Here is a 23,832-nt window from a genome sequence, read left to right on the forward strand (position 1 = left end):
AGGAGGGCTAGAGTGTTTGGTCACGCCTACACCAAGCGAGGCCCCGCCCTAATCCCTGGAGACCGGCCCACAGCATTCAAAAGGCTGCATCCAGGCCGCCGGTACACCTGGGCTTAACCCTGCAGGGCTTATCGCAGTGAGACGATGGAGTTGGACTTTGGATCGCTGGCGGCTCTGAGGACCAATCCGGCCTCCTATCTGTGAGCCCTTGGTGTCAGTATGGCCACTTGATGCAACTGAGACAGTTTTCTGATTTCTTCCTGATTTGATATCAACTTCTCCCGAAGCCCTGAGATTCAGTCCTCCAGGCACTCAGGCTGCTGTGGGCGTTTGTCAAAGAGGGGAGTCGTGTTGGCGGGGGGTGGGGGTGGGGGGGGTGGCAGAGGTGGCAGAGGTGCAGGGAGGGCGTTCCCGGTGGGAAGGATGTAGTGTGTGAAGCGGTAGCGCGCAGGCTGGAGGGTATAGGGACCCCTTGGTTCACAACTTGTGAAGCCCAGGAAGGAGAGTGGGAGAGCTCAGATCGCGGATCTGGCAGATCTGCAGTCCGTCTAGGAGCTGGAGCTCTGTTCTGACGTGAGGTCACCCGAGGGAGTTGTGGGAGCCAAGTGCTGGGTGAACTACTAGCTGCCACCTGCTGAGGTGGACAGAGCCAGGCTGGATGCTTCCAGTGAGGGGACTGCTGCTGTTCCTACAGTCCTAGACAGCTGGGTCTCAGCAGGATGGGATTTCTGTTGTACGTACATCATGAACAACAGTTCTTGGTTCTGTACAGGACCCAGAGCAGGGCAGAAGTATGGAAGGAAGCTCAGAAGTGGGATCTGCAGGCCGCATAGTACCAAAGATACCCCTGGGTGCTACAGGATGTGTCTTAGGGAGATGGGTTAGTAGCATGACCTCTGAAACAGGAACACACAGCCCCTTTCCTGCTGGAGGCCTCCCCCAAAGCTGGAAACCACTGTGCCACTGGGAACCATACAGGTGACAGCAGCATTCACCAGTGTGGAAGGTGCTGTGTCCAGATGACAGAGACTCCAAAAACAAGTAAAGGGCGTATTATGTCACCATGATAGGATATGTTTTTTTAAGGTTTATTTATTTATTATGTATACACTATTCCTCCTGCATGTTGCCTGCAGGCCAGAAGAGGGCACCAGGTCTCATTATCAATGGTTGTGAGCCTCCATGTGGTTGCTGGGAATTGAACTCAGGACTTCTGGAAGAGCAGTCACTGCTCTTAACCTCTGAGCCACCTCACCAGCCCCGGACATGTTTTTTGAAAAGATGATCAAGTCTGCCCTAGGCCACTAGACCCCTATGAGCTCCAGTGAAGATAAGCCCTCTGTTCTTCACAGCACCTATCTGCCCTCCTTTACAACCTCATCTGTCACCACTGGCCTGCCACTCACTCCATGCTTACCCACCCTCACCAGCAGGATGTCGTGGACAAGACAAGCCAGAGCCACATTCTGTAAAGAGTCCAAATGGCCTAGGCCCTGCCAGACCCTGTGACAGCAGAGGGTAGTGGAGTCATCATAGGCCTGGAAGGACCCTGAAGGTGGGTTATCCCCTTTCTGTAATGGGGATGGAAAGAGGCATGGTTTGTCATTTTAAAGATCAGAACAACAGTGAAATAGGCATGTAGAGGGTCCCAGTGCCCCAACATGCTTTAGATTCTCAAGACTGGCATTCACATCCCGCCCCGGTGCAAGCCAGGAACACTACCTGGTAGATCCCCATTCATGGGACTTTCTGGATGCCACACTATCCTGTGTGCGGGGGGAGACTGCCTCTGCTGCCAGAGGGAAAGAGGCATTTGATGATGACCTCAGTTACTCCACAAATGCCATAAAACCCCCTAGACACCTACACGTGGAGCCCAAAATTCCAGAGTATGAAATGTAGAAAACATACATACATACATTTTTTTTTCTGAGACACTGTCTTGTTATGTAGCCCTGGTGGGCCTCCAACTTGAGGCCATTTTCCTGTCTCAGCCTCTAGAGCACTGGGATTTCAGGCATGCAATCCCACCACACCCACCACACCCTGTTTGTCTAATGGGACTGATGGCTGGGGGGAGGGGGCAACAGGCGCCGGAGAAAAGGCTCAGCAGTTAAGAGCATGTACTGCCTTTGCAGAAGCCCCGAGTTCAAGTCTTGTGGCCTTTCTTCTTGTAAGTATAGGGCAGTAGAGGTCAAGGAGGGTCTAGGACATGTATTCCCAAGCAGGGCACTGTATTCTCTAGGCAAGAATTTGAGAGCTTATGGTGGTTTTCTCTGCCCACTGTGGCTGTGACAACTTCTGATCTTGTAGCAGGCACAGCCAGCTTCACTGGCTGAGACCAAAATTGACGAGTGGACCTAATCTGGAAGTCCCAGGGAAGCTATGTCTAACACCAGTCACAAGGAAGTCCAGCCTCATTCCAGTCCCATTGTGCTGTCCTGGGCGATCCTGGGATCCTATAATCAACAGGTGCCTACACTGAGTCACCCCCTCAGGGTATTGCTGGGACACACTAGGGGCTGGGTCCTGGGCCACCGGATGCCTGAGAAGGGGCAAGCATGTCAATGTCATCACTTGAGGGAGAGACAGGAAGCTCTCGGAGAACAGAGGATGTGAGAAGCCACGCCTGAGGATGCACGCAAAGGCCCAACGGGGGTGGGCGGGGCACAAGCTTGAATGTCTACAGGGAGGCTCCTGTGGCTGGCCTAAGTTGCACAAGATATGCAAGAGGTGGCCTGAAATGAGGCCAGGCCTCCAAGTTGCCCTGGGGGTGTCACACACCACTGAGGCGCCTGGGGGAGGCGACAGTCAGGGAAGGCGTCCCTCTGGAAGGCACCTGCCTACGCGTGAGTCCTGGTGTGTCCACTCCCTAACCCGACGGCTTTGGGCACATTCCTTAACCCCTTCAAGAAACGTCATGTTCCTTCTGCACAACGCGACTGATAGCATCCAGCCTCCAGGGTGACTGGGACCGGCGGCCTGAAGCCCTGTAAAAGCCGGTCCCTTTGAAGTGGCCAAGTACACGGCGTCCGAGGAAGGGCCACCCTCTCTTCTCTCCTCCCTGGTCCAGGTGACCAGAGGTCACTTTTGCGGGGCGCCGGTCCCCGAGGCTCCACCTTCGGAGAGGTGGGGCGAACCGGTCGGAGAACCAGAGCTGACCGCAGGAAGATGCGGGGGTAAAGGCGGAGCGTGCTCGGTGCGCTGTCCCGAAATGCTTTAGGGATGAGTGGTGCAGACATTCTTTTCCCAGGAGAAGTTCGCAGCAACTGCAAGCTTACTGCAGTCCCTTTAAGAGCTGGCCCCGGGAGGAATTTTATTGGCCTGTTCCACTCTGGGAGGGAGTCCGTTACGATTGGCTGCTGGAGGCCGGGGGCAGGGCCGAGTGCCACCAACAGGGGTCGTGACTGTTTTCGCAGCTTTGCCTAGACGAAAAACACCGAGCCTAGGCGCCTGCCGGTCGCCGCTGCCGGGGAAGGCCAGGGGAGTCCTCGGGTCCTGTGGGTGCCGCGCGCTGCCGGTGTCCGGTCACCCGCGACCGACCCGCGTAGAACCTCAGCCGCGGCTCTTGCGCGACGCTCCCCCGCTCTCGCTGCCTACCGGGGGTCGGAGTCCCGCGGCCTGCGCAGCCGGGCTCTCAGGTAAGCGCAGCCCGGTCCTCACCTCCTGCTGCGCCAAGCTAGCGGGGAGGCCCAGCCTCGCTCCTTCCCCGGGCTCGGGCCTACCGTCCCTTCCTGTCCCTGTGCCACTAGGGCTGCAGCCGCAGGACAGCCTTTGGGAAGTTTCCGGGGACCCTAGCGGTCAGGGCCGGACCCTGTATGGAGCTGGACACGGGCAGCTCCGGGTGCAGCCCGAGCTCAGCGGCATCCGGAAAGGACAGCCCGGGCTCTGCCTCTGCCTCTGCCTCTGCCTCCCTGGCCTGGCGGGAGGAAGGGCCAACTCCTCTCAGCTCCGTAAGGAGGAGGGGGCTGTGGAGTATGGGACCCTGATCCTCAATCCTTGTCCGGCTCGGTTGCGTTGGGCTGGAAATTTGTGCGCGTCATAGCATTTTGTTGAGCTGTGTGCGGGCTCTGTTCTAGGGGGTTGGGTCACGAGGCCTAGGACGGACAGACAGAAAGCAAGTAAATACACCTGCTGTCGGTGGAGGCCTAGTGCTGTAAACACCACACGGAAGAGCTGGGTGGCGGGGGAGAAATTGGGAGCTGAGGATCAGAAGTTCAAGACCTGCCTTGGCTACATGCTGAGTTGGAGGCTAGCCTGGGCCCCAGGAGACCCTGTCCTTTAAAAAAAAAAAATCATACTGGAAGAACACGCAGGTGGGCTAGAGATGCTAAAGTCCACTTGGGTGGGGGCGTAGCCAGAGAGTCAAATGATGAGCTCAAACTGGGGGAAGATAAGCAAGCACCAGGCCCTGAGGTAGGTGAGATAGAAATTGTGGGTAGAGAAGGGGGAGGAGGATTGGCCGGAGGTAAGTCACCTGGCTCATCCCTTCTTCCTGGTGGCCACAGTGGCCCCTTAGGACGGAGTCTCTGCTCTATCACCGAGGCTGACAGGTTCAGAGAGGCATTGAACTTAGCCTCTGTTCGCTGGAGATTTCCCATGCTGCTTTGCTGCTAGATGTAGAGGCTCAGCAGCCTAGGAGATAAGGGAGAGAAGCAAGGGTCTGGGGCTGCTTGCCCTGCTGCTCTCCCTCCCTCTGGATAGGGGTCCCATAGAAGAGCTCAGAAGGTTTGGGCAACCCCATTGCAGAGATGGGAAAGACAAGCTCTCTCAGCCTCTTGGTGTGTGTGTGTGTGTGTGTGTGTCAGAGTAGGTCCCACCTAAGGCCCAGCAGGCTAGCCACAGAGAGTGGGAGGAAGGAGAGGCCTGAGCCTGGCCTCTGGGGAATGCTCTGAGGTCAGAGCTGCCCTTTCAGGTTTACAGGTGGAAGAAACCTTGCCTCAGTTCCCTGGTCCCCAGAGGCCTGGGCTCCCCTCGTGATCCTCTGCTACTCTTTCAAGATGTCGCCGCCCTTCTTTGTCTCAGTCAGCCCTCTCTCCTTCCTCTTTTCCCTGGTGGGCCAGCTTCTTTCACTTCTCTGTCACTGCGTGTGCCCAAAGCCAGGGGAGGAGAAGCCCTGGGTCCTAGGATAGGGGGCGGGGTCTGTGGGTCATGCCTGCCCTTCCTTCCTTTGATAGGGACCCTGATGGCGCTTGCCCAGTGTTCTTAGGAGGGAAGCACAGGGCCCCGAGCCTGTGCGCTGGACATGTGTCCTCATGTGTTTGTCACCATCACTTCAGTTACTTTAGGAGCACAGTCATCATGGCAAACACAGAAGTGGGGTGCGGTTGACTGCTTCCCAGCCCCAGTGCTGCTGGAGCAGGGGTCTTTGGGGGTCGGGAGTTTGGCCTGGCAGCTGCTGGGGCTCTGCCCGCTCAGCAGTGTCCACTTGCTCAAGTCGAGATGCATACCTTGAGCTACTACTAGGTGTAGAACTAGCCGGCTGTCGGGGGGATAGCGGGACTATGGGCAGCAGGTGGCCGCGGCCTCTGAGCACTGCGGCTCCCAGAGCTGGATTCCCAATCCTACAATGGAGTAGGACCAGCTGACACCACTGGTCCTCCTTCCCGGCATGGTCATAGACCTGCTAAGGGGGCACCTGGTCCATGGGCAGACCCCCCACCCTCACCCGGCATTCATTCCTTCAGCCTGTAGGAAAGTCGTTTATTGCCTGTGGCTACTGTAGACATTTCCATAGCTTGCCTTGTTTTGACTGTCACAACAACCCTGCTAGGTAGTTGTGATTGTCGCTGTGAAACTCGGGAGTGAAGTGACTCACCCAAGGTCACACAGCAGGCAGGAGGCAGGGCCAGGAATGCCGTTCTCGCTAGACCTGCCAATTCCATACCCTACAGGAGCTTGGAACCAGGCCTGGGGACACAGGCCTGGTGTCACCCTAGCTATTAGGCTGAGGCAGGAGAATCACAGGTCCAAAGCTGGGCAGTGTAGGGAGACCCTGTCTCGAAAGGAGGATGAGGGATGTCGGTCAGTGGTCTAGTGCTTGTCTACCATGGGTCCTATCTCCAGCAATGCAAAATAAAGAAACATCTGATATGTTTGGGAAACGGAGAGGCCAAACTCAAACACCCTGGCGGTGAAGGGGATTGGGGGGTTTTATGGCTGGGAAGGATGGGCATCATGTGTCGCTGAATTCAGGGGTTACTAGGAATTCACAGGTTCTCTCTATGTCCTCTGTCTTTGTTAGCTGTCTCTTTCTCCCCAGAGCTCTGGCCCAGAGTCACAGTTGGCCTGCTGATCTCAGCAGGGTAGGTTCTCAGTGGCCAGGGCACATGGACTTTCTGGTTGGCCAGGCTTGGATACATTTACATTTCCTGACGTTTGTGCTGTGTGGAGTTCACCACCTCTAAACCCCTGGACAGAGCAGGGGTGCTGAGCTCCCTCGGGAAAGTGGGGCCCTCTTGCTGACTGACCCCTATCCTGTTCTCTGACCTTTCCCATGCTAGACTGTTACAGTACCCACTTCCTGTCTCACCTTCCCGTAGGCGTGTCCACATGGAACGGGACCCTGTCCCCTCTTTGGAAAGATCCTTTTCAGTACTCCGAGAGTGAAATTACATTGCATGTAGGTGTGCTACTTACTCCTGCTTACTCCATCTGGTCCAGCCTGCCAAGTGTGTTCATCTTTCCAGCTGCCCCAGATGCCCAGCCTATTCTTTTTGGTCGTAAGACCAAGTCCAATTCTACCTCAGGGCTTTTGTGTTTGCTGTTCTCTCCAAGGAATTCTCTTTATCCAGAGTTTTCCAAGGCTAACTACTCAGCTGCATATCTAATATTGACTGAAGACCAACCTAAATCAACCTGCTTATGTTCTGTGGAATTCAGCCTTAGCTGTGAGGCAAGGCCATGATAACTAGATAGGAGGCCGTTCTGTCTTGTCAGTCAGTCTGTGGAAGCAGCCTTGGCGTGCATGGAGGGACCCACAAAACATCTTCCTTGCTGGTTTTTGACTACAGTGCATGCTTCTGCCTAATGGTCTAACGTGGCTGTTCTCGTTTCTCCCATCACATCCGTATTCCAGCCAACAGGAAGGAAGAAAGGCACGACCTGAAACTGGCGAGTCACACTCTGCGGGTGTCCACACGGCCAGTCCTTCCTGCAAGGGAAGCTGGGGGAAGCAGACTGAAACCCAGGGTTCTGCTGGTAAGTGTGGATGCTGGGGACTTCCCTGTCTGTGCTGTGTTTCTGTCATCCTGTCCCACTCGGCTGTCTCCGGTGGAAGTTTGCTTTTTAAGTACAAGGGTTTGTGTCTGCTCTCCTCCCATCCCTGGGGGGATGACCTCAGGAGGGTAGACCTTGTCCTTGTCACATCTGAGCAACCCAGTGAGTTGCTGCATATGCCAGACACATGCCTGGTCAGATCTACTGGGCAAGCAGAAGGGCACATGAGTGACGGATGGCTGCTCCGTTCACCTTTGCCGTGGTCAGGACTGGGAAGGAGCCAGCTTCTTTTGGGGGTGTCTACTGGGGACCAGGTACATACCTCCTTACTCTTCCCATCAGCAAGCTGGAGGTGTAACAAATCAGAGCCAGGGCCCGACCTGATTGGGGGACCTGTGCACTCGGGGTTCCTGTCTTTTCAACAGAGGAAGCACTAGAATGGAATGGCCCTGAAACTGAGACTGCCCCTGAGTCCCCTAAGCCCTGCCTCTTTCCGCTGCTGCTCAGGGATTCTGTAGTGAACCCACAGGGCTCCTTTTGCAGTACCTGGGACACTGAACAGGAGCTCCAAGCTCCTGGCCGCTCCTGCCACAGATAGGTCACCAGGCCTCAACCTTTTCCTGTGAAAAGCTTTCAGCAGCTTTTCTGATAGTATACACACTTGTGCGCCCACTCCTGGGTGGAGTGCCTGGGGCTTAGTGTGCCACCCTGGTCTGCAAAGTCCCAGCCATGTTTCTGTGTTGGTCACGGTGGCACTATTGAGTGTGGATCCACCCCACATCCCATTTGGGAGGCTCATTCATTTGGCCAGCAGTTCGGGCTCATTCTCTTTACTGCCATCTTGTGGTCAAATGCTAACATTGCTTCACCTGTGCACATCCCCTGCCTGACTGCTGGCTGTTTTGGGTAGAGGAGATTCCCTTCAGATCCCTGACCCTAATACTGCCACCCATGAGACCTGGGGCTCAGCTTGTCCTGCAGGAGGCCCTACTGCTATCCCCAGACAATCCTCTCACCACGATTCCTTGTTTAGGGTTTTCTGGCCACCATTAGTCCTCTCCCTCCAGGGCATTCTAGGGACCCCAGAGCCTCAGCTCTCTGGTCCTCCAGGCCGAATGCCACAAAAACACTGGCCTCAGGGCTACTCTGGTCTCCGGCTTCTCCTGGTAGCCTGGCCTTCTCAGACGACTCCCTTGGCCCTCTTTGGGCCACTGTTCCAGGCCCTGTACCTAGCGACCTCCTTGTGTTTCCCGGTGTCCTCTCCACCTGCATCTCCTTTCCTGAGGACCTTAGCGACCGTGTGGCCTCAGAGATCAGATGGTGGGCGGGTTTTGTAAGGTGGAGTTGGGAGTCATTCCGTCTTCCCAGTAGTCCTGCTGGAGGTATTCTGTGTCACCGTGGCCTCTCCAAGAGAATACTGTTCTCAGCGCCATTCCAGAGAGGACACCGAAGCACCAGGAGGCCAAGCAGCAGGGCCGGGATGCAGGCTGGAGGGACAATCTGGGCAGAGCCTGAAGAGAGGGACCAGGCCCTGTCCAGAGCGAGAGGCCCCTGAGCCTTCTGTCTCCTACCCGGAGAGTCCCACGTGTGGCCCGCACTTCGCGCTGCCGCTTTGGTTTTCCCTGGGAGCCTTAGACAGAGGGAGGAGGGCCCTGTGCCCTAACCATATGGGCTTGTCTCCAGGGCCACTGCCGGTGGAATGGCCAGCCTGCAGGAGGCCAACGGAAGCACAGCGTGGCCACCGCCCGCAGCATCCAATATCAGCGAGCCCCACCAATGCCTGCTGCTGCTCTATGAGGACATCGGCTCCTCCAGGTGGGGTTCCTGGCCCCACGGAGGGTTGGCTGTGGGTGGGTTGTCAGGGGGATGTTATGGGCTGGGGGATCTGTGTACCTACCTCGCCAGTGAACCACCTTCTGTGCCCCTTGCCAGGGTCCGGTACTGGGACCTCCTGCTGCTCATTCCTAATGTGCTCTTCTTCATCTTCCTGCTCTGGAAGCTTCCCTTAGCTCGGGCCAAGATCCGTGTCACTTCCAGCCCCATTTTTATCACCTTCTACATCTTGGTGAGTTCCCTCCGCTCCGTGACAGAAAGCCCATCTCTGATTTAAGCACAAAGGGGAAATGAATGAATTGCTTCCATAATAAAAATGGCTTCAGGTATGGCTGGATCCAGGGGCTCTGCTTCTTGCTCTCTCCTGCACAGAGATGATGCCAAGGACAGCTGGGAACTCACCTGGCTTTTCCAGCTGCACTAGGGAGTCCCTCTTCCCTGGCTGCTAGGGGAGACCTAGCCTGTCCTTGAATTGGCCCACCTAGGATCCCACATTCATGCCTGAGCCAATAACAGGCTAGCAAGGAAAGGGAAAGTTGAGACAGACCAGCAGATCGTGCTAGTTAAGGGAGGCAAGTGATCCCTTTGGGAAAATGGGGAACTGATAGAGGCATAAATGAACGCTGGGTAAGGAAAAAGGTCCACAGCAGCCCTGTCCAGTCAAACGATCTACTTGTGTAGTGTCTTTGCAGCAGGTTTTCCTAAGGAAAGGGTCTGAGGTCTCAGCCCTTGGTGGGCCCTCTGTGTGCTGCTTTGGGGATATAGAGCGAGGTCGTACCTGAGGCAGAGGCTCTAAGGGTGACCTCCCTGGGTATATCCCCCATTCCAGGGTGTGGGGTTCCTTTCTCCACACGGACAGGAGACCGATTGTGGCTCGCTGGGCCCTTTTGTGGTCAGGCTCTGAGTTTCCCACTAAAGATGGGTGGTGAGCATGCAAGGAGACATGGCTGTCACTTGCCTAAGGTCATAGAGCAGGAAAGCAGCAGGGCTAGGTCTGAGCCCCAACTGCCTGGTTCTCTGATCACAAGGAGCTGATGGGGCTTTGGATGGGCAGCAGTGGAGTTCCCATGCCCGAGTCCTGTGCTGGAACGTGCCTTCTTGTGTCCCACTCGGACCCACCCTGTCCCTTCCCTTGTCCTTCTTGAGTAGACCCTGCAGAAGGGAGGCATTGTTGATTCTGACACCACACTCTCTTCTCTTGCTCTGCAGGTGTTTGTGGTGGCCCTGGTAGGCATTGCCAGGGCCGTGGTTTCTATGACTGTCAGTGCCTCTGATGCTGCGATAGTTGCTGACAAGGTGCAGGGGGGGAGGCCAGCCTGGTGGAAGTTGTGATGTGCCCTCTCTACCCTGATCCTGTTGGAGAGACTTGGGGACGTCTGGCTGGGTGGAGCTCACCCCCAGCTGACCCTGTGCCTTTCTGTGCCCAGATCCTGTGGGAGATCACCCGCTTCTTCCTGCTAGCCATTGAGCTGAGTGTGATCATCCTGGGCCTTGCCTTTGGTAAGCACACTGCAGGGCTGTGCTCCAACCTGGGCTGGCTCTCCCTACCCTTCCTGCGGTTGTCCAGAGATGGTTCTTAGGAGGAGGGGCTGACTCACCCCTGTGCCTTGCAGGTCACCTAGAGAGCAAGTCCAGCATCAAGCGGGTGCTGGCTATCACCACAGTTCTGTCCCTGGCCTACTCAGTCACTCAGGTACGTGGTGGTGGTGGTGGTGGTGGTGGTGGTGGTGGTAGTGGTGGTGGTGGTGGTGGTGGTGTCAAGGGTCATGTTTCCGAACTGTAAGTGTTCCCAAAGAGTCACATGGACTAGGCAGGGCCAACTTCCCCTGGACACAGACTGTAGGTGAGCCTAGGAAAGGCTAAGAAGTAAATGTGTGAGGGCTAGTGCCTAACCAGGCACCCTGAGAGTATATGCTGTGGGCCTTTTTTAGGCTGTGTAGGACTGTACCTTGAAGGGCTTTGTCCACAAGGGACTCATCTGGGGTCTGAACTGCCCCTGGAGTTAGGTGGGTGGGCATGGCTGGGGTTTAGGCTGGGGCAGGGCCTGGCATGCGGAGTGCCCTGGGCTCTGCAAGGGAAAACCAAGAGAGACTTCAGTGGTAGAACTGACCTGACCTCCTTGCCTTCGACAGGGGACTCTGGAGATCCTGTACCCTGACTCCCATCTTTCGGCTGAGGATTTCAACATCTATGGCCACGGTGGCCGCCAGTTCTGGCTGGTCAGCTCTTGCTTCTTCTTCCTGGTGAGGTCTGGCGTGCTCCCTGGGGGCAGGTGAAGGAGCCTGGCCTGGCCCGGCCTCCCTGTCACCCCTGTCTCTGCAGGTCTACTCACTGGTGGTAATTCTCCCCAAGACCCCCCTGAAGGAGCGCGTATCCCTGCCCTGTGAGTACCTGCAGGAGCAGGGGCAGGAGGGCACTGGCCTGCTCCCAGCCTTGCAGTTGGGGATCCCTGGGGAGGGGAAGAACCCCAAGGTTTATACCTGGGCCCTGCGGGTGGGGTGGTTCAGAAGCTCATGGCCCTTGCCCCACAGCACGGAAGAGTTTCTACGTGTATGCAGGCATCCTGGCCACACTCAACTTGCTGCAGGGGTTGGGGAGTGCTCTGCTGTGTGCTGACATCATTGAGGGGCTCTGGTAAGAGGGTGCCCACCATGGGAGTGGGCTAGGTGGGGGGTGGAGTGGCTGCCACTGTGGCAGAAGGGGTCCCCACTCCCTTGGGCACGGCATCGTGATGGTCAGGGCAGGACCACAGGCCCTGGCCCTGCTGACCTGCTCCCTACCACAGCTGTGTGGATGCCACTACCTTCCTGTACTTCAGCTTCTTTGCACCGCTCATCTATGTGGCCTTCCTCCGTGGCTTCTTTGGGTGAGTTATGGCCAGACCTCTGCACTCTCATGTGGCTGTAGCCTGCAGCTCCTGTGTGTGTGCGTGGCCAGGGAGGTGGGTGCACAGAGGGCACTGGGTGGCACACTTCAGCATCTGTGTAGATGCTGTCTCTGTGTCTGTGTAGCAAGCACAGACAGGTGCAACCCCCCTCCCCCAAGAGGTAGGGATGCAGTTCAGCAGTGCTGTTCTGTTACCTGTTTTGTCAACAAGCACCTGCTGTGAGCTAGACCCTGCTGTACCCCCAAAGACACCAGGAGAGTAAAGCAGGTGTGAGTGCACTCAGGGAGCATGCACCTCTGAGGGTTCACAGTGAGCCCCAGTTGGAAGGAGGATGTGCTGTGTGCCCAGGTGCATGTGGGGAACAGCAGAGGCTGGGATGCAAAGGCAGGGACTGGCTCCCTCCCAGGCCTGATGTGGCGGAGTACAGGCAGGGGTTTGCTCTCCTGTCAGGCTGGGGGGGGAGGTGGACATGGACCGTCTCTGGGGAGGCCTACAGCGCCTAAGAGCTGAGGCTGGATTGGGCTGCTGCCTGCTGCTCTTGGAGCCTCTTCTAGCTATCCCAGTGATGGTGACCAGGTTCAGGAGCGGGTAGTCATGTGCTGCAGGCATGGGGGGGTCACACTTGGCCAGGGTTGGTGAAGGCTAGGGTCTAGTTTATTGTCACCCATGGGGGCTGACACACCCATGGGTAGAGAGGTGTAGAAACTCTTGCCCCATCTCTCAGGCGTGGGTGGGGCCAGCTTCAAAGCTTGGTGGGCTCAAGGGTTCCTGCAGGTTCCTGCAGACGAGCCAGGGCTCTGTCTGGCCTCTGCTCCTCCTGACTGCAGTGGCCCCTCTGCACTCTCTCACCAGCTCAGAGCCCAAGATCCTTTTCTCCTACAAATGCCAAGTGGATGAGACTGAAGAGCCAGACATGCACCTGCCACAACCCTACGCAGTGGCCCGGCGTGAGGGCGTAGAGTCTGCAGGGCCTGCAGGGGTCTCGGCAGCCAGCTACTCCAGCACGCAGTTCGACTCTGCTGGAGTGGCCTACTTAGATGACATCGCCTCCATGCCCTGCCACACGGGCAGCATAAACAGCACGGACAGCGAGCGCTGGAAAGCCATCAATGCCTGAGCGGGCACCTAGGCATCAGGGAGGCCCTGAAGACAGATGGGCTCCCAGGTGGAGCAGAGTGCAGTCGAGGAACTCATGTGGATCGTAGCCCTGGGCAGGTGTACCTGCACCCCGGGATACAGGCTTCCTCCTGTCCTCCACCCCCAGTCCCCCTCTGTTACCTGTGCTCCAGCTTGGGACCCCTGCCTTCCCAGCACTACATTCCTGCTGGGGTCCTGCCTGCCTATCCCCTGTCCCCTCCCCATAGCTCTCAGCCTCTTCAGCCATAAGGCTACAGTGTGTATATTTTCTTGATCTATTTTTTAATAAAAGCAAAAAGAGTAGTAGATGCGGGCTGGTGCCTTTTAGCAGCAGGACTTGATAGGTGGCAGGGAGGCCCCTCCCAGGGGATGTCCCCAGAACTGGCTGCCAGGGCAGGGTAAGGGGCAGGTAGGTCACTGTGGCTTGTTGGAGGGGAGGAGACCACTCTGGAAAGAAGAGAGTTCTGGGGAGCTGAGGTCTCCCTACCATGTTCAGCCCAGTAGGTGGAGCCTGTGGTCCCCACCACCCTGGCTCCTCAAGCTGTCATCTTGGGCCTCCCCTCCCCAGTTATGTCGTCTGTAAAGTAGGGACAGAGAGACACATCTGACCCTGTGTGCCACTAGTCACCTGCCACAGAAACTGATTCTAAGTCTCCGGAACAGGGCATTGATTGATAGTGACTGAGAGTATAATGTAACTGACAAGGACAGGTGGAAGAGATGCTGGGCTAGAATGATGGCCCAGCAGTTAAGAGCACCGCTTGCTCCTGCAGAGGATTTGGATTTGATTCCCAGTACCTCTATGGTGACTCAAAACCATCTATCACTCCAGTCCCTGGGGGTCTGTCCTCTTCTGACATCTTCGGGCACCAGGCACACATATGGTGCACAGAAATCCTTGTTAAAAAAAAAAAAAACCATATACATAAAAACAAAATTTCAAGAAAGTGCTGGAACTATAGGATATTCTACAAGGCATGGTGTGGAAAGAGGACTCAATGTGGTTGGTGACCTCCAACTGTCCCTGAGCAGGAAGAGCCTGCCAAGTTCATAGGCAAGCCAAATGGTCAGAGTCAAGAGGCGACCTCAGCTGGGCTGGGTCCCCACCTGCCCCAGGGGCTTGCCCTCAGGCCAGGAGGGTGCCAAGGGCACAGCCCCCAACATTGTGTTGTCATGTGATAACGCCTTCATGTAGACTTCTTGGGACCCAGGCCCAGAAGGACAATGTTGGCCTGAGCACTGCAGATGACCAGATATGGTCAGTAAGCTTCAATCCTGGTGGTGAGGGGACAGGCCACAATGCTGCCAGCATCTCTGGGAGCTTCTTCCAAGTGGTACACTTGGAAGTGTGCCTTAGGGCTCACATGGGAGCCCTGTGGCTTACATGGGAGTCCAGTGGCTTACGTGGGAGCCTGGTCTGAGGGTACTAATGGCTTGCTCTTGCTGAAATGATAGTTTTTGGAACCACTTAGGAGGATTGGGTAGTCAGATCCAGAGCTGGGTGGGTGGGTTCACATCTTTGCTCTGTGTGTGTGTGTGTGTGTGTGTGTGTGTGTGTGTGTGTGTGTGTGTAGTGGGGAGGAGTAGGCTGTGATATCACAGTAGCAAACTTTGCCTGTCAGAGCTGTCACTGAGCAAGCTGTTAGAGTACAGAGGGAACCACCACACAGCTGAGGCACATGCCAACTTAAAAAACAAGATTTATTTTATTTACGTGACTGTGTGTATGTCTGTGTGGGTATATGCTGTGTGGGTGTCTGGGGGGGTGGGTGTTCACAGAGACCAGAGGAAACCCTGGATTCTTTGGAGCTGGAGTTACAGGGCATTATGCACAACTCAAAATGGGTAACTCCGTTGGGGTGGCTGGTTTTGGTTTGTTTTTTTGTTTGTTTCTCAAGACAGGGTTTCTCTGTGTCACCCTGGCTGTCCTGGAACTCACTCTGTAGACCAAGCTGGCCTCAAACTCAAAGAGCTCTGCCTGCCTCTGCCTCCCAAGTACTGGGATAAAAGGCGTGCGCCACTGTACCGGGTTGTGGTAGCTGGTTTTATGCCAACTTGACGTAAACTAAAGTCATCTGAGAGGAGGGAACCTCAATTGAGAAAATGTCTCCATAATATCAGGCTGTAGGCAGGCAAGTCTGTAGGCCAGTGGTTCTCAACCTTCCTAATGCTTCGACTCTTTAATAAAGTTCCTCATGCTGTTCTGACCCCAACCATAAAATCATTTTTGTTGCTACTTCATAACTGTAATTTTACTACTGTTATGAATCGCAATGTAAATAGCTGTGTTTTCCAGTGATCTTAGGCAACCCCTGGGAAAGGGTCATTTGACCCCTTTGGGGGTCATGACCCACAGGTTGAGAACCCCACTGTAGGGCATTTTTTTCTTAATTAGTGGTTGATGTGAGGGGGTCCAGCCCATTGTGGGTGAAAATGCTCCTGAGCTGATGGTGCTGGGTTCTATAAAACAGCAGACTGAGCAAGCCATGAGGAGCAAGCCAGTAAGCAGCACTCTTCCATGGCTTCTGCATCAGCTCCTGCCTCCAGGTTCCTGCTCTGTTTAAGTTCCTGCCTTGACTTCCTTGGATAATGAACTGGGATATGGAAGTATAGGAAAAACAACCGCTTTCCTTCTGGTCGTGGTGTTCCATCACAGCACTAGAAGAACTAAGACATCAGCCCTCTGTAAGAGTAGTCTGTGCTCCATCTCTCCAGCTCTTTTGTTTTATAAATAAATATAGATACTATTTACACCTGGAAAAGCAAAACAAAGCAAGGCACAGACTTTTTGCAGGTTGCCGTGTGGCGGGAGGTAACCTTCCCCCTCTCACCCTGAGTTTATCTCCACACACAGGGCAGGGGCCAGGTACCCCCGAATCGGGTGTGGAGCTAGCCTGCCAACAGTGCTTACCAGGAAGCTGCTACCATTTCACCTTTTTTACCATAAAAGCTTGCAGCTGCCCATGCCCCGGCACAGTGGGTCTTGGTGGTCTTTCCAGGCAGGTGGGAGAAGGGCTCCTCCTAAGGAGTTAGGAGCCCGCGGGTGAGTGCTCACTCATGACCAGCAAGCACTCTGCATAGACTTGATGTTTCCACAATGAACAGTACAACTCCAAATCCTTATAAATTGGCCTGTGGGGATTTACGCAAGAACAGTTGCTAGAATTCACAGTTAAATTAGTTTTAATCAGTCTTCTGCAGGGACTATGTTATCCTCCCAGATGTGGTCTTATTTTTCTTCCCTACTGTAATAGAAGCCTTGGTTTTCTTTCTTTGGTAGGGAGAGGGGCGTAGAGGATGCACAACTGCCCCTAACTGAAGCCTGTTGAAGTCTATGCTTTCTAGCCTCCCCTGAGTGATGTGGGGCCCAGCAGCTGAGTTTTGGTCAGTGGGATGGAATGGGCAAGCAACATTCTGAAAGAGAGGGACTGGGCTCTTTCCAGCTCATGGAGATGTCCTTGTAATGACTGTAGTAACAGTAGCCATCTTGAACCATAGGTTAACTTGGGGACCAGAAGCCTCTCATGCAACAAGATAGAGGGCTGATATCCCTGACACTGCCATGTGTCTGCCGTGGCCTTGGAATTCAGCTTTCCGATGGCTTTTGGAAGGAGCAAGATAAATGGCTATCTTGTTTAAACACATTGGGCTCTTCCCTCACATTTGAACCTAATCTTAGCCAGCACACCAGGCCGCCAGTCACACGCTGTGCTCGCCTTGTCTCTCTGAAGAGCCTGCCTTGGGCAAAGACTGTCAGCCAAACAGGCAGCCTGACTGTGGCGTATGCCAGCACCTACTGCTTTGAACTCTCCGTGGATGGAATCTCCAGGCCAACGGCAGCTGCTCGCTGCCAAAGCACTCAGGCTCCTGAAGGCTTTGGCCACTGTTTGAAGCCCTTTGTGTGAGAGCGTTTAACCATCACAGGGAACTCTGGCAGCCATTTTCATCCAGACCAGAGGGAAGGCAGCAGAAGGCCTGTGATTGGTGCAAAAATGCTCCTCATTTGCATGAGGGACTGCGATGACTGGGGACACAGTGGTCCCCGATTTGTATGTTGTGAATAAAGTCCTTTATGAACGGGAAGGGCTGGGCTGTGGTTGGTGCAGACACCCTTGCCACACACACACACACACACACCTTTGAAGGCTGCCACTCTTTCAGTGTGGTGACCACCCTATGCTGCCCCCTGGTGTCATTACAAGAGGAGCTTCAGCATCAGCTCTGAAGGTAGCTGAGGACTTCTGGAGAGCCGAGGAGACAAGATGGCAGAGGGGTGGTGGTGGTGGAGAGCTGAGGCTGAAGGAAGATAGAGGCTGTGAGAAACTACAAGTCATGTCATTGGAGGAGTTCCCAGTCTTTTTTTAAGAAAAGATGTATGTATGTATGTATGTATGTATGTATGTATGTATGTATGTATGTATGTATGTATGATGCTTACAGAGTTCTGCCTGCGCGCTGCAAGAGGGCACCAGATCTCATTACAGATGGTTGTGAGCCACCACCAGGTGGTTGCAGGAACTGAACCAGGGCCTCTGGAAGAGCAGGCAGTGCTCTTCTGAGCCATCTCTCCAGCCCCTCTACAATTCTTAAGAACTGGGGATCCCCATCCCACAGGCCTGGAGCTGAACACTAGTTGATACTGTGTGCCGAGGGTCCCAGCACTGTAAGCATAAGAGCTGTAACACTAGTAACTGAAGGATTAAAGGCATGTGCCATCATGACTGGCCTTATTTATTATATATACACACACACACACACATATATATCCTGAGGCAGGGTTTCTCTGTGTAGTTTTGGAGCCTGTCCTGGATCTCACTCAGTATACCAGGCTGGCCTCGAACTCACAGAGATCCACCTGGCTCTGCCTCCCGAGTGCTGGAATTAAAGGCATGCGCCACCACCACCCGGCTACTTATTTTTTAAAGATATATTTATTTTTATTATATGCGTATGAGTGTTTGCCACTAGTGTGCAGTACCTGTGGAGGCCAGAAGAGGGTGTTGGGTCCCCTGGAACTGAAGTTATAGACTGTTGTGAGTCACCATGAGGGTGCTGGGAACTGAATCCCTGTCCTCTGCAAGAGCAGCCCGTGCGTGCGCTTAACCACTGAACCATTTCTTCAGCCATTTATTTATTTATTTATTTGTTTGTTTATTTAATCACTTGTTTATTGACATGGTCTCCTATAGCCCAGACTGGTTTAGAATTCATTATACAGTGGAGGATGACCTTGAATTTCTGATCCTCCTACCTCTACTTCTCCAAGTGCTAGGATTACAGGCATGAACCACCAAGACCATTTTATTCAGTGTTGGGAATGGAAGCCAGGGCTTCATGGCCATTAGACAGGCACTATACCAACTGAACTGCATCCCCAGCCCAATACACACACCTAAGCAGACAGCAGGTGGTTGATTCTCAGTCCCCACTTGCTACTTCCTCCAGTGTGGCTTTGACAGGGACCCTGTTCTCAGTCTCTCAGACTGATTGAGCCAGGGGTAGGGTGGAATGGGTGGAGGGGGGTGGGGTGGGGTGACGCCCCCCCCCCCCCCCCCCCCCCGCAAGGGAGTGGCTGCAGAGGGTAGCTTCCCTGTTCAGGAACTCTGTGGTCCATTCCTAAGCAGCTTCGTCCCAGGTGATGGGGGAGCTGCTGTGTCCTGAGGCTAGGGCCTGGCCTGGCTGCTAGAGCATGTCTAGTGTTTGGTTTCTCATATCACTTGACACTGAGGTCTCAGCTGCATACTGTAGCCTGCTGTGAGGCGTGTGCAGAGCCCCTGCAGTCAGATCTCCTTAGGTGGCCTCTCAGCACAGAATCAGTTCCATCTGGCTAGGACCTGAGGGTCTTCCAGAGAGGGCAACTTGAATAGAGCTGGAAGACACAAAGCCACCCCAAGGAGATGGGTCTCCAACTACAGGGATGCAAGCTCACACTTTATAGCTCCCACAGACCTGGGACTCCCAGATAGTCAGGGTGATAGCTCATGGGCCACCACTGCAAAGGGGCCTTCTGGAAATTTCCTGTGATTCCTTCTTCTCTGGTTTCAAAGGCTGGCCCTGGTCCTTATTAATAGGGTATGTTGTAAGCCTGAACAATGCCTTTAAAAATAATCAGCTTTCAGAATTTCAACAGTCCCTTTCCACATATTCTGATTTTCTGCATCCCCTCAAAATCAAATTCACAGAATGTGACACCCCAGACTGGCGTACTCTATCCCCACCCCAATCCTCAGGCCCTCTGCACCTGTCTAGGGCCAGTCCTGCAGCTCTTGTACACGTGTAAAACTTTAAATGTCACATGTGGCATTGGGGTGACTTAGGCACCACAGGCAGCTGCTGACAGGTGCCGTGTACACAAGGTTGCTTGGTGACTTAGAGGACAAGCAACCTCAACCTGCCCACCCAGTCTTCAGGGACACAGCCCTCAGCCTGTCCAGCCATGGAGTGTCTCAGAAGGATGTCACGAGTACAAAGAAAGAAACTTCTGGTATTTGGCAGACTTGGGGCCTTGGTGCTGAAAGCTCAGGAATAGGCCCACAGATCCCAGAGGCCACAAATTCAAAGAACGAAAAGACCTATGGCTTCAACCTCAGCGGGCTATAGCTGCAGGTACTTAGGCTGGAGGTTCACTGCTCTGTTCTGAAAGTCCAGCATTCATAAACTCAGCTCTAAGCAGCATCTCATGGTGATACCAAATGACATCTGCGTGAGCCTCTCGGATCAGGACCCTCAGCTTCCAAGCTGCTACTGTAACAGCTCTCAGGCATAGGGCATCCAGACTCACAGACCCTAGTAATGGCCTTGATTCTAAAGGCCTTTGGCTCTTGAGGCAGGGGGATGCCCTAGTGTGGAAGTCTTCCAGTGACCAGAAACAGTTTCTCTTCTCTGTTTCCATCAGCCTTGGTGCTCTGCCTTCTGCCAACTATCTGGTATCTCTGCTTCTGCCAGCACTTGCTCCTGTGAGGTGAGGGGCAATCACGGCTGGTAGAGAACCCATAGCCAAAAGTGGGGGTTGCAGGGCTCCCCGCACCAATCGGGGTAGAGTCCTTCACGCTGGCCACCAGAGGAAATGCTCCCCCTCTGATCTGGGTGGAAATGGCCACAAGTTCTCCTCAGTTTACCCGAGGGTGGTGGTGCCCAGGAAGGCTGGTTCAAACTGTTTGAAGGATTGGCTTGGTGCTTAACGGTCAATAGCTGCAGTCACTGAGTGGCTCCTTCAGGCTTCTGCAGAGGACTCAAAGCCCAGGCTGCCCAAGAGTTGCAGCTGACTGACATTCCTCTGCTCAAGGCAGAAGCCAAAGGGGATGTGGGGACCTGTTCGCTGTCGTTAACCATTCATCGAAAACGTTCAATGCATGGTTCCAGCAAAGGCTCAGGGAAGGCGCCACCCAGCTAATAATCCGAGCAGCCTCTAACGGTGTCTTTGTTCCTTACTCCTGAAACTGCACTCCAGCCTTTCCTGCACTGCAGAGCTGACTTCCGTTATGGAAGACTGACCATAACGGAACCCTTGCCCCGACTTCCCCGAGGAATTCTGCCCATGGGAGGTAGTGGTAGCTTTGTGCTTGCTGGGCAAACTCTCTGCTGAACTATATTCCCAGCTCCAAGAAAGCCTTTCTCGATAGAGTCTGCTCAGGGCTTCCACCTTGCCTTGCTGACATCCAGCTAGCAAGGTGAAGTCACTACATGCTCAGGGAGGTGTATGCAATCAACTCAGGGAACCTGGGTAGAGACATCACCAGCTTAACCAGCTGCATCCCTGCCTAGGGGATGATGGGCACATCCCTCAGGCCCAGCCAATCAAAGTCTCCAGCCACGGTGCTTCTGGAAATTCTTCAGAATGTAAAGTGTTTGCTGAATAATTTTGCTTCTTGCAAGAGGAAGCCATCCAGGGGCACAGCAGAGTCCAGCCAGGGCTGGGCACAGGCGGGGCACAGGGGCCAATCAGCCTCCGAACACCTGGATCCACCTGTGCCTGAGTAGGGAGCAGCTGGGATGTTTAGGCCCAAGGACCAATGCAGCTGCTTTTTAGCAGAAACCAGTTAGAGTTGGGTTTTTACCACTTGAACTGGAGGGCCCAGCTGAGGTGAAAGAGGGGGAGAAGCAGAGGGATGCCGGCTCCACCTGACAAGACGTGGACACTGACGCAGTTTTGAAGGTGAGCAAGGGGTGGAAATGGGGGTGGGGTGGGGGCGGGGCAGGAGGGCAAACCCAGGTCAGTGCTGATTTAAATGAGGCAAGACCCTGGGAGTCTTAGCTTGGAGAAGGCAACTAACAACATCTCCGCATTTGCTAATTATTTCCATCCGTGCAAATGGCAGTGATCCTCTTAAGACTTGACAAAGAGATTTCAGAAAACAGCAGATGCCAAATTAGATGTTATTAGCAGGGCAAGAAATGATCATACGAGATGTCTCAACAATCACACGCTTCGGAGGACGAGACTGAAGGCATCTTAAAGGTTCTGTGCAAATCACCCTTCCAGCAAGATGTAGCTATTCCAGCAGAAACGAGAACAGGCTCCAGGCTTCACATTGTTCTCCACACTGAAGGGGAATATATATATATATCCCTGCTTGATCAGACCCTTTTAGTGACTCTGAGTGTGGCTGCTTTTGCAGCTGTAGCAAAGTGGAGACTTTTTTCTTTCTTATCTTGGTGTGGATTCTTCAGGAGCAAGAAGAAAGGCTCAGAATTTTCAAGGCTAAATGCTGAAATGCCATTATTTGGCACCAAGAGGAAGATTTTTTTTTTAAAGGCGAGGGTAAGAGGCTCCAAAGCATGGGGACTGTGACTCTGGGCTGCAGCCCACCCCCCACTGGGGGAGGGAGAGATTCAGACACAGCTGCCCTGGGGGGGGGCCTCCCTTGGGCCCTCCCTTCTCCAGGCTCACCTTTCACACTGAGTGGACTTAGATGAAAGAAGAGACGTCTGGCCAAAGTCCTCTGCCGGGCCTGGAACTGGTAGGGAGACTCCTTCAAAACCCTGAAGTTTTTTCTCTTTCTAGATGAGGAATCTTCAAGACCCCCATTTTCTCAGCCTAGATTTGAATAAAATAACAGAGCAGGGAGGCTAACTGATATCAGTCCAGGACCCCACGCCCAGGAGAGAACCCGCTGCTCTGTCTGTCAGGTGAGCTCACACCTGCTCCAGGCTTTGACTCATGACTAACAACTTTAATGTAGCCACAGGCTACAGGATGGGAAGAGTTTAGGGCCTCACCATTTGGCCACACTGTGAATGAAGCAATTTCCCTCACCAATTTGTGTTTCCGAATTTCTTTTAACATACGGGAGAAGTGAGTGGCAGCTCTCTGGGCCAAACTGCACAATGACAGTGTCATTGTAGAGGAGTGGTTCTCAACCTGTGGGTCACGACCCATTTGGGGGTAGAAACAACCCTTTCGTGGGGTGGCATATCAGATATCCTGCACATCAGATATTTATATTACGAACAGTAATAACAGTAGCAAAATTACAGTTATGAAGTAGCAATGGAATAACTTTATGGTTGGGGGTCACCACACCATGAGGAATTGTGTTAAGGGGTGGCAGCGAAAGGAAGGTTGAGAGCCACTGCCCTAGACAAAGGCCACCCTGCTCCTGCTCTCCCATCAGATGGACTTCTATGTGTATGAGCAGCAAGAACCCAATTTGAGCAGGCTTGAGGTAAACCAGAGGCCTACAGATGTCCAAAAGTACCTAGCTGTGCCCCGTCCGGACACAGGTGGAGCCAGATGCTTGCAGGCTGACTGGCTCGCGTGCTGAGTTCCTGTCAGCTCTGCTGTGCCTGGGAAGGCTTCCTCCATGGAGATGCTAAGGGGGAAGAAGTGAGGTGGAGCATGTGCCGTTTGCATTTTCAGTGAGCAAACATATACTTGGGAGGTGCTTGGGAGGTGATGGTCCAGCTTGGGCAGTGCGAGGGATGCTAGAGGATGCGTGGCTGTGAGAAGACACCAGCTGGACCACACTGACTTCAGTCAAGAAGAGAGCCTGAGGTCCAGGCTGGCATAGGGGCCCCATGATGTCATTCATGACCTAGGCCCCTCTGCGTTCTGCCCTGCTGTCCCAAGCTCTACTTTTCTTGCACAGAATGGTGGCTCCAACGGTCTAATCCTACAGAGTGTCAACATGCTACCACAATCACCCTGTGTGCACGAGAAGGGTGACTCATACCTTACTTTTGCCTTGGTGGCTGAAAGTGGCTGAAAGAGTCACTTCTCTATGATGGCAGCTGGGCATGTCTGGCTTCCTTTGGGGGACTGCTATTCTCCATAAGTGAATAAGAAAGAAAAGAGATGGCTATTAGGCAGGCATCTGGCATCTGGCTGTCGGGACTGAACATGGTAACAAATGGGCTCAGTGGCTGGTGTGGCTCGCTCCATTCCTACCTGGAGTTCAATACTTTCCCATTGTCACTGGGTCCTGAAGCAGTTATTTTAGGAATGAAGCATCATGGGTACATTGAAAAACCCCTGTGTCTGTCCCTTCTTTCCCAGTCTGACCTCCCAGCAGGAAACTGAAACTTTGCCTTCTCATGTGGTGTGTGTGTGTGTGTGCAAACAACATGCCATCTCTGTCATGTCTGCTTTGAAGTGTACCAAACTGGTTTGTTCTGAATCACCTCCCACAACTTGCTGGCTCATTTCACTTTGATTTAGGGACTGGTGCTAACACTCAAGATGCCTGTGTGCCACTGTTACAGAAATGGCATCATTTATTTGTCAATTCTCCTGTCAATTTGAGTTGTTTGGTAACTGT

At 53.9% G+C, this 23,832-nt stretch overlaps 1 protein-coding gene across 2 annotated transcripts; it reads left to right on the top strand.

Annotated features, from left to right (window-relative positions):
* The first annotated feature begins 2,667 nt into the window (after positions 1 to 2,667).
* Positions 2,668 to 13,381, top strand: Tpra1 (transmembrane protein adipocyte associated 1). Of its 2 annotated transcripts, none has more exons than XM_006994953.4 (13): positions 2,668 to 2,849; positions 3,420 to 3,641; positions 7,079 to 7,200; positions 8,902 to 9,033; positions 9,151 to 9,283; positions 10,261 to 10,347; positions 10,479 to 10,551; positions 10,665 to 10,744; positions 11,184 to 11,294; positions 11,374 to 11,434; positions 11,583 to 11,685; positions 11,837 to 11,917; positions 12,791 to 13,381. In XM_006994953.4, the coding sequence occupies exons 4-13, from the start codon at positions 8,918 to 8,920 to the stop codon at positions 13,053 to 13,055; spliced, it is 1,110 nt and encodes a 369-aa protein (XP_006995015.1). In that variant the 5' UTR covers positions 2,668 to 2,849; positions 3,420 to 3,641; positions 7,079 to 7,200; positions 8,902 to 8,917; the 3' UTR covers positions 13,056 to 13,381. The 2 variants fall into 2 exon arrangements, with proteins under 2 accessions (XP_006995015.1, XP_076423429.1); XM_076567314.1 differs by lacking the exon at positions 2,668 to 2,849 and adding an exon at positions 3,137 to 3,179.
* Positions 13,382 to 23,832: the final 10,451 nt, after the last annotated feature.

This window comes from Peromyscus maniculatus, chromosome 3 (assembly GCF_049852395.1).
Source record: "Peromyscus maniculatus bairdii isolate BWxNUB_F1_BW_parent chromosome 3, HU_Pman_BW_mat_3.1, whole genome shotgun sequence".
Taxonomy (NCBI): Eukaryota; Metazoa; Chordata; class Mammalia; order Rodentia; family Cricetidae; genus Peromyscus; species Peromyscus maniculatus.

What these genes read in the sequence shown, in the direction of transcription:
- Tpra1 (XM_006994953.4), top strand. Translation starts at nt 8,918, where the DNA reads ATGGCCAGCCTGCAGGAGGCCAACGGAAGCACAGCGTGGCCACCGCCC. An exon ending in GCTCTTGCTTCTTCTTCCTG is followed by an intron (nt 11,295 to 11,373) that starts GTGAGGTCTGGC and finishes CTGTCTCTGCAG; the next exon opens with GTCTACTCACTGGTGGTAAT. An exon ending in GACATCATTGAGGGGCTCTG is followed by an intron (nt 11,686 to 11,836) that starts GTAAGAGGGTGC and finishes TCCCTACCACAG; the next exon opens with CTGTGTGGATGCCACTACCT.